The following is a 15998-nucleotide window of genomic DNA, read 5'->3' as shown; positions in this document are numbered from 1 at the left end:
AGTCTGGAAACGTTTCATTCAATTTTTCAGTTCATTTTACATAAAGTACGCTACATTGTACATCTTAATTAACAGCCAACAAATACCCGTAGGGCTTCGTTTCAGTAGTGGAACTGAAATTCAGATGAAATCTTTCATCCTGTATAACTTGGTAACCAAGCATTTTCGGACCCATGTTAATTAAAACTTTTTTCATCTTTTGATGTGAGGAATCACGCTCTGACTTATGGGCACCTTTTTTCAGAACATTCTTTATATATAGTAGGTATGTAAAGTATTGTTTAATTACTTTTATAGCAAATGAATTGAATTGAATTTGAAAATAAGACGTGTTGTATCTTGGTGGAAGTCATTGACTTTTAGCCAGCAGTATTAAAGCTTTTCTATTAATGATTAACGTTTTATTTAAAGACGATTTTATTGAAAATAAATCATAGAATTATAAAATATAGCAAACGGTATAAAGATCAAAACATGTAATTTCTCATTTTAATGGTGATCATTGTATTGCTTCTGAAGCTGGTAGTCATAAATACTGCCCCGTACTCTTATGAATATCAACAAAACCATCTAAAATTATATTATAATATGAAAAATCTCCTAACAACTACCTATTAAAAAAGTTATTACTGTTATTTTTTGTTCAACTGAACATGACGATTCTATAGAATGTTTTTTTTTATCTAGGTTCAGAAAAAAATATCTGAGGTGACACCTCGTTCAGGTGAAGGGAAGAATGATCACGAAAATCATAATATATTCAAGCAAGAGCATGACGAACAACTCCTACTATGGTTGAACAGGTTGGTAAATAATTTATTTTATCGATAATATTATCCATTCTCATCATGACAATGGTTTTATATCATTGAAGCTGAGGCAAACCAAACTGTAAGTATTTTGATTTATTTGTCTCAAATGTGGAAAGAAATATGTGTTTATTCTATGGTACACCAATTCGATAAAATCATCATCATTTCTATTCCCTTTAAGTATGGCCACTAACGGTAGAACATGCATGTCATGTTTACATATACACATACACATGTTCATCATCAGCGAGAGGCGTCTGACATAAAATAAACAACCAATAACAATAAATAAACTACTGGTAGACTAAAAATTATAATGATAGAAAAATAATTTAGCATCTAATAGAGCAGCAGAGAAAAAATAAACATATAAATTCAGAGATACAAAAACCTAACCTCAGAAATTTTTGCTCGAAGCGTTCCGCTGTGATCACAGCTGTGACAACAATTTATGACGACTGTGTATCATTCATGTTGCCAGCCATACTGACAAAAATTGCCTTTCTTCATTAGCTCTTCCTCAACTCACATCTACATCATTATTTCTAAAACGTCGATCTACGTCGTTCTTACAAAATTCTACTCATTTATAGGAATGTTGTTATTCAAATTCTCAAGAAAACTACGATAGAACCTGCTATTTGGTTGGATGAAAGTAAAGGAAAATTTGATAAGGAATATGTAAAACTATCACTACATTAAACATTGACAGCTCTGTAATAAGTTTGTTCTCTCTGTGCTGAACTCATCTATCAGGCTTGAAAGATTAATATTGTGTTACATTTTTATTAGGGTGCATAAAGTATTTCTTATAGTTGTAAGTTACATACATATTTAGAACTTGTCAACTTGCTCAATAATCTATACTATAATAAAGGAAAGAACTAGCTTATACACGTACGGGATGGGAAATTTATGTTTGACGTATCATCACGTCTGAACTACTGGACTGATTAACTTGAAATTTTGCATACATATTCTCAATTAACCGAGGATGGTTATAGGCCTATTTCAAACTCTTAGGGCCGGTTTCCGAGCTCGGGATTTAGCCAAGTTCTGGACTTTAACTGGCTTTAAACTCTGGAGTCAGAAAATTGGCTTTCCAAGTCAAAGCGTTAACGTAGTTGAGGACTTAAATAAACTTTGGAGTTTAGAGATCATGTTAGGCCCTGAAGTTTATAATTTCGCTTTCTGAGTGAAGGGCTTATAAGTCCAGGAACTGAATTAGATTCTCGCCTCTTTCCGAGTCAAGGATTTATCAAAAATCGTTAAGTCCAGGACTTGAAACAGCATGATTTTAAACCCTCGACTGGGGTAGGGTTTAAATTCAAGTTCTAGACTTAACTGAGCAAACACAGTTCAGTTATTGTTTTGGAGTAGATAAAAAGCCAAATAGATGTCATGGAATACCTAAATTATATTTATATTCCAATCTGAATGTTATTATTCAATGTCATATTCAACATATTAATTATTTATTTATTTATTTACAATGTCAAGGAAGACTACAGGCATTACGCCCAAATCAGTCTTCACTACTATTTACCAACAAAATGAACATGTAAGAAATGAAAAATAAATGGTTATACAATGAAAGATACGGAAGATGATATTATGATACCAAATTCATACAGTGTGTGCTGTGTAGCAATTAGGTATAAATAACATGGTATAAATATAAGCATGGTGAATGGTAAGCATGTGAAAGTAGAGATTGATTAAAATAAAAATAACTAATAATAATACAAAAATTGAATTATGTTGAATGTAATTTAAAGCTACTGATAAATAAATTGGAAAACATTATTATGAAGCAAAGAAGAGAAAATATTGAGGTTAACAAGTCAAGCCATACTAAATAAAATATAAGTGTTACATACATAATCATGTAAATTTGAAAAAATTAGAATAATGTTAGAATAATGTGAGACTAATCTAAGAATTACTAGTTTGAAAGAGAGACAAGTATTATTGAACAACAGATTCATTTGCAAAAATAATTTACAATGCATGCTTCAGAGAGAAAAAACAAAAGAAAATGTAAGTGAGTTATACTATAGTAACTATATATCTATAATAATAGGCATGGGGGAATTTACCTATAATACGGGGGGAAATAATGGGAAAATATATTTCCAAAAATAAGAGAGAGCATCAGAGCAACTGACTTTATCCCAAAGACTGAGATTGATGTATTCAGTGAACAATAGCGTCAATGATTCGCCTTCTAGCCTCACTGGCAGGACCATGTACATCAACTCCATCACAAAAATCATTGAAAAGCCTCAGTGCTCTGTTTAATGGAGAGCAATAATTATGCAAAGTTCTTGACCTTGGGACATGAAAGGTCCTAACTCTTCTTACATTGAAGGAGGGCACCTGAAAACCAATCCTTGTGAGGAGACTAGGTGAATCGACAGTACCCCTTAACAGTGACAAAACAAAAAGCAACGAGAACCTGTCACGCCTAGTTCCCAAGAGTCTAAATTGAAAAGGCACCTCAAACGTCCAGAGGGAAAACCCAGAGGACATGCTCTTCCGAATTTCATGTAGAAAAGGAAGCGGAGAAGCTTATTCTGCACCCGCTCGATTCTCAATGCATCCAGATGAGTGGAAGGACTCCAAACAATGGATGCATACTCGAGAGCACTCCTGACCAGAGATTGATACAGGGTTATCACAGTATTAACATTATTAAAACTAGCAGAGTTTCTCAGGACAAAGCCCAAGAGCCTGTTTGCCCTGCTTATGACGTGGTCAACATGTGCTGAGAAGGACAGTGCACTACTGAAAACAACGCCCAGATCCCTGCACACTGTAACCCTTTCCAAGCAAACACCCTCAATCAAGTAGGAATGACAAATTGGATTAGCTTTCCTAGAGATGGTCATACATTTGCACTTTTTAACATTCATTTCAAGTTTATTCTCATGGCACCACAATGCAACCCTGTCAATGTCAGCCTGCAAGGAATAACAATCGTCCAAGCCTCTCACCTCTCTGAAGATTTTCATATCATCTGCAAAAATCAAACATCTGGAGTTGGGTATCTGGAGGGGTAGCTCATTAATCAGTAGCAGAAACAAAAGGGGTCCCAAATTGCTGCCCTGAGGAACACCAGATGTACTGAAGTAAGCACACGAAATGCTTCCCTGCACAGATACAAAATTCTCTCTTTGAAACAGATAACTTCTGAAGAATTCAATTAATGCAGTGCTGAAGCCTAGCTGAGATAGTCTCTTCAATAATACACCGTGATTGACACGATCAAAGGCTTTACTAAAGTCTGTATAGATAACATCAACCTCCCCACCAGCATCCAGCACATTAGAGACAGATACTGTGAACTCCAACAAATTTGTTACAACTGATCTTCCAGGAAGAAAACCGTGCTGATTTTCAGACATTATAGGGCGTGAATACCAAAGAATCCTATCATAAAGTGATCTTTCAAAAACTTTGGCAAAGACTGACAATATACTTATTGGTCTATAGTTCATGATCTCATCTCTCCTACCGGATTTGAATATAGGGACTATCTTCGAGATCTTCCATCTGCTCGGAAATACTCCAGTTTTCAGTGACAAGTCAAAGATGAACTTCAAAGGCCCAATTAGTAGCTCCCAACAACCCTTGACAATGAAGGCAGGAACACCATCAGGCCCAGGAGCCACCCTCGGCTTCAATCTATCAATTGCTGACTTGATTCTATCCTCTGATATTGACGATATTTCCAAGGTACCACTTGTAATATTATGAACAAAATCAAGCGATTCACCCTTATCATAGCAGGACGTGACCGGTGAAAAAACAGAACCAAAGTATTTAGCGAATCCTGATGGAATATCATCCCCAACAAAATTTTCATCATGCAGTGACATCCTCTCACAAAAGCCATTAGACTTGTGTTTATTATTAACAAACTTCCAAAAATTTTTTGAATTGTATCCTAGATCCGATTCCACCTTGATAACATAATTCCGATAGGCCTCTGAAATAAGAGATTTCAGCTCTCTTCTCAGTCTTAGAAATTCATCCATGTAACCAACTGAAGACCGTTTTTTACGCGCACATTTGTTCTTCCTCTTCACCATTTCAATGATTTGGCGAGTGAACCAAGGCGGGTACTTGGACCGTTCACGTGGAATTGATTTAAGAGGAATCGTGGCATTAAAACATTCATAGATTACACTGTAGAAGCAGTCAACAGCCGCATCAACTTCATCAATTCCGTACAAGCCACTCCAGTCGTAATCTTTAAGCATGTTATATAAAGCAAAATAATCTGCTCTACGGAAATCAAAGACGGGAGGAGCATTATTGAGTGATTGTCTTTTCACGGCAATATCACTCAGCAAGTTTATATTAAGAGCTGGATGATGTTCAATATCCTCTGGTACCAGCGGATTGGGTTCGTGCTCTAGGGTTACGACGGGTAAACTACAGAGGACTAAATCAAGTGTACGAAAATTAGAGTTTTGAATACTATTTATAGATTTCAAATCATAAAAATTTAGAAAATTCCCTAACCTTTTAGCGGTCACAGAACCATTAAGATGAGTGAAGAGACAAAAAATCAGGTAGAACAAATAAAAAGTGTAAACTCCCAGTAATGATTGAAAAGGTGGGTCTATCTTTATATAATACTGTTATCGATAAGCATGAGATACAGAAAGAGATTGAAATTCTCAGAGTGAGAATGAAGATTTTAAGATAAAAAAGAATATAATCATATTCACGCCACGCCTCTGGCAGAAAACAAACTGATGGATCAATATCTGTCATAATAAGAACAAAATAAGTTATGCATTCTTTAAGTCATATTAGTATTTTAATAAATAATTGCAGATCGTACTATAGCAGGAACTTAGTCATGAAAAAGAGTTTATAAAAAAAAATTACTACTCTCAAATTAAAATCATAAAAATTAATTTGAATTAAAATTCAGGCCAATAATTATGAACCAATAATTTTAAGAGGATATTTAAGGGAAAAAAAACAAAGGAGAAAATCAAGAGAGAAACCGGTTGATTGAGATGGGAGATGGCAGCAAAACATCCAAAATATAGCCGACGAGATAGAAGTATAGTGACATACTTCATACCGAAGCGTGATGCCAAATAGTAATAGAAATCAATAATGCGCACCAAATGACAAAAACAAGAGAGAAAGATAACAATGATAATGGAAGACTATGGTGAGCAGAATCAGCTTGCAAAAAGCTCAACACAGTTACAACTTTGAGCTTACTATAAAATTAAAATTTTCAACAGATAGTATCTGCTGTTCCCGTTACCACTGATAAAATAATCATTTCTCGATAATCATCTTCACTGAATCATTTAGAATAGTCAGCATAAGGCCAATTAGACTTAGAGTGAAGAAGAAAAACGCTAATACGTTAAGTTAATGCTGAACACTCTCTCCTCCCTCAATCAGAGAAAAACAAAATTATTTCCCTTTAAATAGTGAAGCTAAGGTGAGTACAAAACAAGTGAAATACATCTTTGAAATATAACAAGATAAATATTACTGTGTAAAAAAGAAAAACACTAATTAAGCGAAAAATGAGCACTTGATAAAAAGAAATAACAAAGAACAAAACTTATATGATATGAAACTTGATTTGATTTGACTTATACTAATAAAAAGGAAAAAAAACACTCGATAGCAATCAATGAATCTTATTTATCTTATCCATTTATGAAGTTCTCAAGTTCCTTTTCAGTATTAATAACAAAAACCTGCCCATTATGTACAGGGCGAATCCTCACACTCCCTGTTCGGTCAACCCATACATACTTGAAGTCGCGTTCCCTTTGATGTTTTTTAGCCATATTCAGAATTCTCCTTCGCTTAGCGGTCAATGATACGTTGACGTAAACAGGCTGATCATCACACGGTAACCCCACATGACGAGTAGAAAGTTTCTTAACTGATTTTTTGCCGGTGATCACCCTATCCGCAACGTCACGACGAACAAACTTCGCAACTATACAAGGAGTCGGTTGACCAGATCCCATCTTCAATCTGTGACAACAGTCAATTGCCTCGGCGCCTATATTTACTCCGACGGCCTTACACGTTGCTATCACTAGATCTGTAACGTTCTCATCACGCGACACCGGCACACCATGAATCTCCAAAGTGTTTCTTCGGCCATATTGTTCAAGTGAGTCGAATTTATCAGACAAGAAATCAACACTCTCCCTTAGAATCAGATTCTCCTTTCGCAAAGATAAAATAATGTTTTCTTGATTCTTAATTATTTCACTCTGTTTAGCAAGAATCTCAGAGTTCGACATTAGTTTATCAAGACAAGACTGAAGCGACGTCTCAAGCTTTGACTGACTATCGAGGATATCATTTTTAAAATCTAACAACGACTTTTCAAAAATTTCTGCTGTAATAGGTTGCTGCGAAGCTGCAGAATAATTATTATTACTACTTTTAACAGGTGTAGTGTCAGATTCACTATTTCTTTGTGAACGTAGTTTAAAAACACAGCTCTTACACGACCAAGACGTAGATATTAGTAACTCAAGTTCGGCATCACTCAATTCCTTACCGCCACCCACACATTTACCATGAAAGATTGAATTGCATTGACTGCATATCACTTTGTCTCTAGCTGATCGGTTAATTGAAAACTTGCATCCAGCACAGGCACTCATTTTGTTAGTCGGAATAATATATATGCAATAAATAACTTGTAGATGAATAACACAGACAGTTCAAACAGAATAAAAATCAGAGGCACAGCATGAAAACTCGACTATTCCATCGCACTGATAATAATTACGATAAGAGAGCTACAACAAAACGTCTTACTTCTGCGAAAGCTTCGGAGCTACTGCCAACAATGCCAATACTTTGACCTTGAGGTTTTGTGAATGAAAGTCATACATAATTTCGCTCCTGGGTTTTGGAAGATTTTGTGTTATAAATAGTCACGGATAAGTACAAATTTTGTATTAATTTCATTATTAATTGTTTCTTGATCACGTTTTATCATTTTGTTTTAGATTTTAATTCTTAATTCTATTTTATAAGCCAAACATCGTTTAGAGGTTATTTTGAGGTTAGGTTTTCGAGATTTAAAAATAAACATAGATAGTTTACTTGACTAAAATTATAACCTAATTAAAATCCTATCATTTATAAATCAATTATTATTATTGCAAGTAATATAATTTCTTAGATAGGAAGATGAGCTCAAATAGAACACCGAAGGTTATTAATAGAAATGTAAACATTGCGGGAGTACTTACGCGTTCCCAAAACCAAAATTCAAAAACGCCAAAACCAAAAACCCCAGTTCCTCAAACTACTTTAGCCGAAAAAGTTGCTCAACTACAAAGTAGCCACACTAATTTAAAAAACCAATTAGAAGTAACTCTAAAAACGTCTGAGGAAGAAAGGTTAGGGATGGTAGAAGAAATTAAATCTTTGGAACTGATTATAAAATTACAAGATGAAGACCATAAAAAAGAAATACTAAATCTAAAAAATCAATGTAGTCTAATGTCGGAGGAAATAAAGAAACTAAAATCTAAATTTGATAATACTAAATGTATGATAGAACCTCCGTCCAAATGCAAAAAAATAGAATCCAACCTAAATGATGGGAAATGCTCTGAAAATGGTCAAAATAAAACGTACAGTGAGGTTTTGGAGACAGCAACCAAAAATATAGCTGAGGGAAATAAAGATAGGAAAGGGAGAGTTCTGCTACTGACGTCCAGTCATGGACGTGATTGCAGTGATCTCCTTGATAAAAGATTGAAAAATAAATTTGATGTCCAATGTTTTTTCAAGCCAAGTGCATCAATTAATGCAGTTGTAGAGTCAGCTAGGGAACAAACTAAAGACTTTGATGAAAATGACTATCTAATTGTACTGGGTGGCTCAAATAATATAAATGAACCTAACTTGAATCATCTTCCTCAAGTAACAGAAAAAATCAAGGAAATTGTGCCACTCAGCAAAAAAACAAACTTAATAATAAGTACTATTCCTAATAGGTTTGATAGGCCAGAGTTAAATGAAGCAATCAATTCGACAAACAAATCAATCCATAATACAATCAACAGCCTAAAAAATAAGAATTCTAAACAACTGGGGATTTGTTTTCTAAATGAAAGGCTGAAAAGACATAACTTCACTAATCATGGGTTGCATCTAAATCGATCTGGCAAAGTAATATTTTGTAATAGATTGGCAGAGCTGATTGAAAGCCGTTTGCAATCCTCTGGTTTAAAAACAGTCAAAAAAACAAATAACGATTTTTTAGTAAATTGGCTCAAAACAGGGAAAGGGAAATAGCTACAAATGCTAGAGATAGAGTAGCACAAAATGGTAAGGTTTTTAGTATTTATCATCAAAATATTCAGTATCTTCGCAACAAAATTGACAGATTAGAAGTATTTCTTAAACAGGAGGATCCTGACATTGTTATTTTCACAGAGCATGGCTTAAAAATAAAGGAAATAAATCAAGTTAGGATTCCAGGCTATTCACTGAGATCAGAATTTTGTAGAATAGCTCATAGAAGTGGTGGTGTATGTATATTCACTAGCAATGCTAAACATACCCAAACTTATGAACTGGATTTTGTTAAGAGATTTTCTGTTGAGATGGATTTAGAGGTGACGGGACTAAGGTTAAAAATTGATGATCGATTTGAGGTAGCAGTGTTAGGTATCTATAGGTCACCAAATGGAGACTGGCAAAAATTTTGTGAGCTGCTCCACACACTTTTGGAAATTACAACCGCTCGTTTCACAAATGTTATAGTAGTAGGAGATTTCAATACCGATTTTGCCAGGCAGGATAAAATGACAGAGGATATTAGAGATATTATTAATATGAATAATTTAGAAATTAAGGTCCACGAATATACAAGAGTAACTCGAACTTCACAGACAATTATTGATAATATCCTCACAAATATAGAAGGTTGTAATGTCAGGTTAGGTAGCTCAGATCTATCAGATCATAACTATCAAATTTTAGATGTTAAGTTGCAGGGCCAGAATCCAAGCAAAAAAAAAACTTTTGTGAAAGAAATTCAGCAATATGAGCTAGGAAATATAAATTGTTTGAAGCAGGAACTGCTTCAAGAAAATTGGAGTAGTGTTTATAACAGTTGTAACCTAAATTACAAATATAAGCAATTCATTGATACTCTAAGATTTCACATTAGTGTATGCTGTCCAATAAAAAAAGTCAAAGTAAAAAGTAAATTGGACAAAGTAGATGAATGAAGAAGTGAGGAAAGCTAAGTGTAAGAAAACAGCTGAAATATTAACAACTAGTACCAATTTTAACTCTGCTGTTTGGGAGGTAATTAATAGAAATAGGAGAGCAGCTCAAAAAGATACAGTTACTAATGTCCCTAGGATAATCGATGAACATGGAAATTATATGGATGATAGTATAGACATTTGTAACTTTTTCAATAAGTATTATCAACAGGTTGCATATAATCTCCAAAAGTCACTAAACACTAATACTTGTAATACAACTACATTAAATGCTGAGCCAATTGAAAAGGTATTTAAATTTCATCCATTATCAAGAGATGAGTTGTCAAGAATAATAAAAAATTTGAATAACAAAAAAACAGTAGGATTGGATGGGGTCTCAAGCAAAATTTTAAAAGAATGTGAAAATGAATTACTGGACCCTTTATTGCATCTCCTTAATACTTCACTAGAGCAGGGTATTTTCCCTGATGATCTGAAACAAGGGAAAATTTTGCCAATTTTCAAGAGCGGGGATTCTGAAAGAGTTGAAAATTATAGACCCATTAGTATTCTAAATGTAATAAGTAAAATTTTTGAAAGAGTAGTTTTAAATAGGCTATTGATGCACCTGGAAGAAATTAATTTCATATGTGATGAACAGCATGGGTTCCAGAAAGGGAAATCTACTAAGACTGCAATAGTATCCCTTGTTGAAAGACTAATAGATATAATAGATTCAGGTGAGAAGGCAGCCGCAATATTTCTTGATTTATCCAAAGCTTTTGATTGTGTGAACCATAGAATATTATTGGAAATACTAAAAACTGTAGGTGTGAATGGTATAGAACTAAAATGGTTTGAATCATATCTCATAGGTAGAAACCAGTGTGTTGAGCTTACCAAGGTGGATGGGAATGAAATAGTAAAAATTAAATCTCAAAAACTGGAGGTCCAGGCTGGAGTACCTCAAGGCTCAATTCTGGGTCCCTTACTGTTTCTGTTGTATGTGAACCAATTACCAAAAGAGTTAAAAGATCACAGAGCTCTGTTGTTTGCTGATGACACATCGCTTATCTTTAACAATTATTTATTAGATAGTCTAGAAATAAATGCTTTTACTGGAGTACAGTCAATTGTCCAATTCTTGAAGCAAAGGCAATTAACAATAAATAGTAAGAAATGTCAATTCCTACAATTCAAAAGTAAATATAATTCAGTAGAGGATAGAGAAATAAATGTGTTTGTAGAGGAAAATGAATTAGACCAAGAAGAGAAAGTAGCATTCTTGGGAATTTTATTGGACAGGAAATTAACATGGCATCCTTACATTGAGAGGATATGTAATAAGATATCATCTGGGGTATTTGTCCTGCGGCAGCTTGCTAGGCTGAATGATAAAAAACTACTGTTAACTGCTTACCATGGACTTATACTATCTCATATTAGGTATGCTATTTTAGTATGGGGTAATTCATCTCAACAAAATATGGACAGGGTGTTTAAGATTCAAAAAAAGGCACTCAGATGTATAGAGAAAGTGAATAGGTTAGACTCTTGTAGGCCTTTATTTAAAAAGCTTGGTCTATTAACTGTGCCATCTTTGTATGTATATGAAGTTGTAATGCATGTGAAAACGAGTGGTGTGATCCAGAATTCAGATGTTCATGAGTATAATACGCGAAACAGAGCAGATTATCATATAATGGGTCACAATAGTAGGCTATTTGAACAAAAACCAGATTATATTGGTAGGAAATTTTATAACAAGCTACCTCAAATCTTGAAAAGTAATGATGATTTGAAGATTTTCAAAAAACAAATTAAAAAATATTTAGTTGATAGAGCTTTTTATAGTGTACAAGAATTCCTTTCAAACCTAAACTAGGTTGAACTACTTAGTGTTAGAATTATTATGTAATAACATGACTTGTCTTATACTCCATGACTGGAGTCTTTAGGACGTAATCTTAAAAAAAAAAAAAAAAAAAATACAACAGCAAAATATTGTGAATTTCCCTGACGTTTACTGCGTTTAAGTCGAGAACTTGATAGACTCAGGAGTTTAGAAGATAAAATCGTGACTCAGAAAGTCAATTTAGACCCGAGAGCTTATTTTAGTACTGGACTCTGTAAGTACAGAACTTATAGATCCCGAGCCCGAGCTCGGAAACCGGCCCTTAAAGATTCTACTCGATCAAGTTTTCAGTTTGTCACGTTTAAAATGGACCCTTGCGGAGCACGGGTTACCTGCTTGTATGAAATAAACTAACTTAATATTTACCAAATACATTTTCAAATATGTTTGGTTGTAGGCAACCGGAGGATTGGAGCCTGTCGTGGGGAGGCAGCGGAGCAATCTATGGATGGGGTCACAACCACCGAGGTCAGCTGGGTGGGGTGGAGGGGGCAAAGGTCAAACTGCCCACTCCGTGCGAAGCGCTGTCGGCACTCAGACCCATCCAACTCGTTGGTGGCGAGCAAACACTCATGGCCGTCACTAGCGATGGCAAAGTCTATGCCACTGGTACCAACCCTTTTCATCTCTCCTCCATCTTATTTTTCGTTTATTATGTTAGAGGTTATATAAACAGTACATGTACTCTCTGTATTATATATTTTTATCTATATTAAATACACAGTATCCCACGAAAGGTGTAACAGCTGAAGACTGTACGTCATATGAATCTTATTGGAAATTCCTGTTTCCAACCATATCCTTAAAATTAGATTTCGACTGTTAGTTTGATAGTTATTGACGTTTTTCAAAAATATCGAAAAATCAATATATCTCGAACAATAAGGTCGATATATTTATAAATATTTCTGCTTGAACCTGAAAACGATTGAGTTTTGTATGATTAGAATTTATGTTAGAGAGAATTGACTTTTTGAAACCACTTGGGTGTAGAACTGTTCTCAACTTGATCATATTAAATTTTATAATATTGAAATAAAATAATTCAAGTTTGAAGCATTCAGAAGTAGTTGATTTTTCCATCTTCTTTAGACACTTTTCAGATAAGCTTAGTCAGAAAACAAAGGCCATTCAGTTGAGTGACTTCACTCTTAGAAACAAATTTCTGTGTACTGCTCTATTGTTATATACAGTTGAAATAAGAATTATATTTTGTAAACTGTTTCGTCTCATTCGACAGGTTATGGTGCTTGTGGACGTTTGGGAATTGGTGGAGTCGATACAGTTCTTAGTCCAACACTCATAGACTCCTTGCAGAATGTGTTTATAAAAAAGGTAATGCAAAGTTTGTCATGTTATTTCTTTCAATAACGAGTAGCCCTGCTTGGCTGCAGTCGGTAGAGCATGAATAACAAAATATATAACCCTTATTGTGGTTCTTAGAATAATAATAATAATACCAATTTCTTACTGGCTCGCCAAGGAGCTCCCGCAGTTCTCTGCTCTTGCCGGTTACTGACGTCGGCTGCTCCAACAGTCCACAATTTCTGTGACTGATTTGTCGAATTCCGCAAATACAGATGCGAGAATTTGCGCTGCTGCAACTTGATGCTATAATTTTGAGATTCTTCAAATCGTATTTAATAATACTGGATAATTTATATAAATCTCTGGAATGTATTATTTCCAAAGATTTGATAATCAATGCTGTATATCGCTGTCTTAACCAACTTATTTGGTGAAGAATATAGTCGGACGGCAATCTTAATAATATTTCAATACTGATAACTAAATAGATTATAACGAGATTGGTCATGCATGGAGATAGGGAAATAAATAAAGGATACACCAAATTGATAAATTGATACGAATATATTACACAAAATATCAACGAATAAACAAATATTGTAACAATCATCTCAGGCCTTGGTTTTCTACAGCTACAAGCCAGGCCAAGATAGTTTTCGACTTGCAACTTTCTGCCTCAAAACGTACGATAAAGGAACCAGCTTATGGCAAAGGGGGGTAGAGGTTGAAACAATGATGGTCAAAAGTCTAACGGTGAAATAACCGACGCTGACCAGTGACAAAAGGGTGGCAGCCAGACGCCAGGCGTGAGTGGAGTGCCATCAGATAGGGGGCAGCACCAACTGGGGCAGTGATCCAAGGAGGAACAATGGTTCAAGGGTTGGCGAGCACGTGGAGTTGGGAACACGAGGACACTTTTTCGGTGAACCACGGTAAGAATAAGATGTCTGAGGAGTGAGCAGCGTACAGCCCGCAGCCCTAGGGGCTGAAATGGAGTCCTGTTTCCGGAAAACCACCACCACATCAACACCACCACATCAAAACCACCATTAAAGAAAAATAATTAAAATTCATAATTTGTAATGTAAAGTAAGCAGTTTGAAAGTGCGCGAAAAGGCCATGGTCCGCGGGGTATACAACATATAAGGTTAGTGTAATTTTAAGTTGTTGTTTGTTTGCCACACTGGTTATTTTCATGTATTATTGTTGTTTAAATAGGGTTTAGGTTTTGTGATTCGTCGTATTATTGTGCATTATTCTATTTAAATATTGAGACTCTCAATAAACATTATTATTATATTTCATAAACGGTAAAATCATATTTCATATTTCGGTGTTCTGTTTAACAGACTTATTACCAAAATTTCAAAGGACATTTGATATATTTAATCAACATTGAATATCTCGTTTGTTTCTTTGTAAAGTGTCAATTTGAATTTGCCTTTTGCTTATTTTCATTATAATTATCTAATGATTCAAAATTGTCTTGTGTTGTTATTTCACAAGTATCATTAGATCCCCTCCCTTCTTTATTGTTTTAATCATGGAGTTGAGCAATATAGTTGGGAAAGATGTGTAGTTCTACATTTATTGATTGCTGGACTGCGTCTTTATTAAAGTAATGTAGGCTACATTGTTTTTATATAGTTCAAATAAATTCATGTCTCTGCTAAAGAGTTATGCTGTGGTAGTTGTTTATTCAAATTTCGAGGGTCGTTCCCTAATAATTAACGTGGCGCCTGGGTTATAAATTTTCAAATTTTATATTATCAAATTTTCATATTACCTTTTAAATTTCAATTCACCATATATTAAGCAATCAGTAAGTGTAGATCTAGACAAAGTATATACAGCAACGAGTATAAAAATTAAAATAGGAACAAATATATATCAAAAAATATCACAGATTAGCTCACTTATTAGGCTTTTTGCTTCCAGCACGAAAAATTACCATGTGCTTCTTAAATCATCAATCCTATGCATCTAGACTATGCAGCTCAGTTATCGACTTGCTGTTGCTTGTCAAATAAAATCTCATATACCTTCTTTCCAAGTTAATATAGATAATTAATTTAATAAATTATAAATCTCAAATATATTAACATATATTTCTCAAGGCTAAAGGTTCGGCCTCTGATGGAAATTAGATAAATCAATTTATCCAGTGAACATGAGCTTCATTTATATCTTTATAATTTACTAATAAAATTAATGATCGAGTGAGCATATATAATTATAACTTTAAATTTAAATATTTATTTCATCTGTGCATACTTAGACATGTAAATCTGATATATAGTTCTTACTTAGTAAAGTCGCTTTTGTACGTTTTAAGACTTGCGCAAGTTTGATATTAATTTCAATATTTGTATAACCTTTTGACGAGCTAGCTTTTTAAAATCTTGTTTCACTCGAAGCACTGAGGGCGCCCTAGATAAATAAACTTCTTGTTAACTGTAACTCATGTGCCGAAATTCACATGATGTTGATGGCGATCCGAATTTTCCGTCGTCTTGGGTTTTCTGGTGGCCGAAGTCGTCCTCTCCAAGGGAATAAATAAATATCTGTATGACTTACGCCTTAATACGGCCTCACTAAGTCTTATGAAAATTATTTATTGAATTCAAACTTAAATCTTTCAAACGTACAATTATTAACAAAAAAGAGACTTGTGCTCTATAAAATTAGTGGCATTCAATGGAGACATCTGGCAAG

General features: G+C 34.3%; 1 protein-coding gene across 1 annotated transcript in view; it reads left to right on the top strand.

Moving 5' to 3' along the window:
- Positions 1-15998, top strand: part of LOC111051412 (E3 ubiquitin-protein ligase HERC2) — a 258746-nt gene that overhangs the window by 168902 nt on the left and 73846 nt on the right. Inside the window, exons 68-70 of the mRNA XM_039431914.1 lie at positions 688-803; positions 12373-12584; positions 13216-13310. Coding sequence (XP_039287848.1) covers positions 688-803; positions 12373-12584; positions 13216-13310 — 423 coding nt within the window. The remainder of the gene's footprint in view (positions 1-687; positions 804-12372; positions 12585-13215; positions 13311-15998) is intronic.

The sequence above is a fragment of the Nilaparvata lugens genome, chromosome 7 (genome assembly GCF_014356525.2).
Source record: "Nilaparvata lugens isolate BPH chromosome 7, ASM1435652v1, whole genome shotgun sequence".
NCBI lineage: Eukaryota > Metazoa > Arthropoda > Insecta > Hemiptera > Delphacidae > Nilaparvata > Nilaparvata lugens.
The sequence above is the reverse complement of the archived record's forward strand: the minus strand, read 5'-3'. Positions and strand labels throughout refer to the sequence as shown.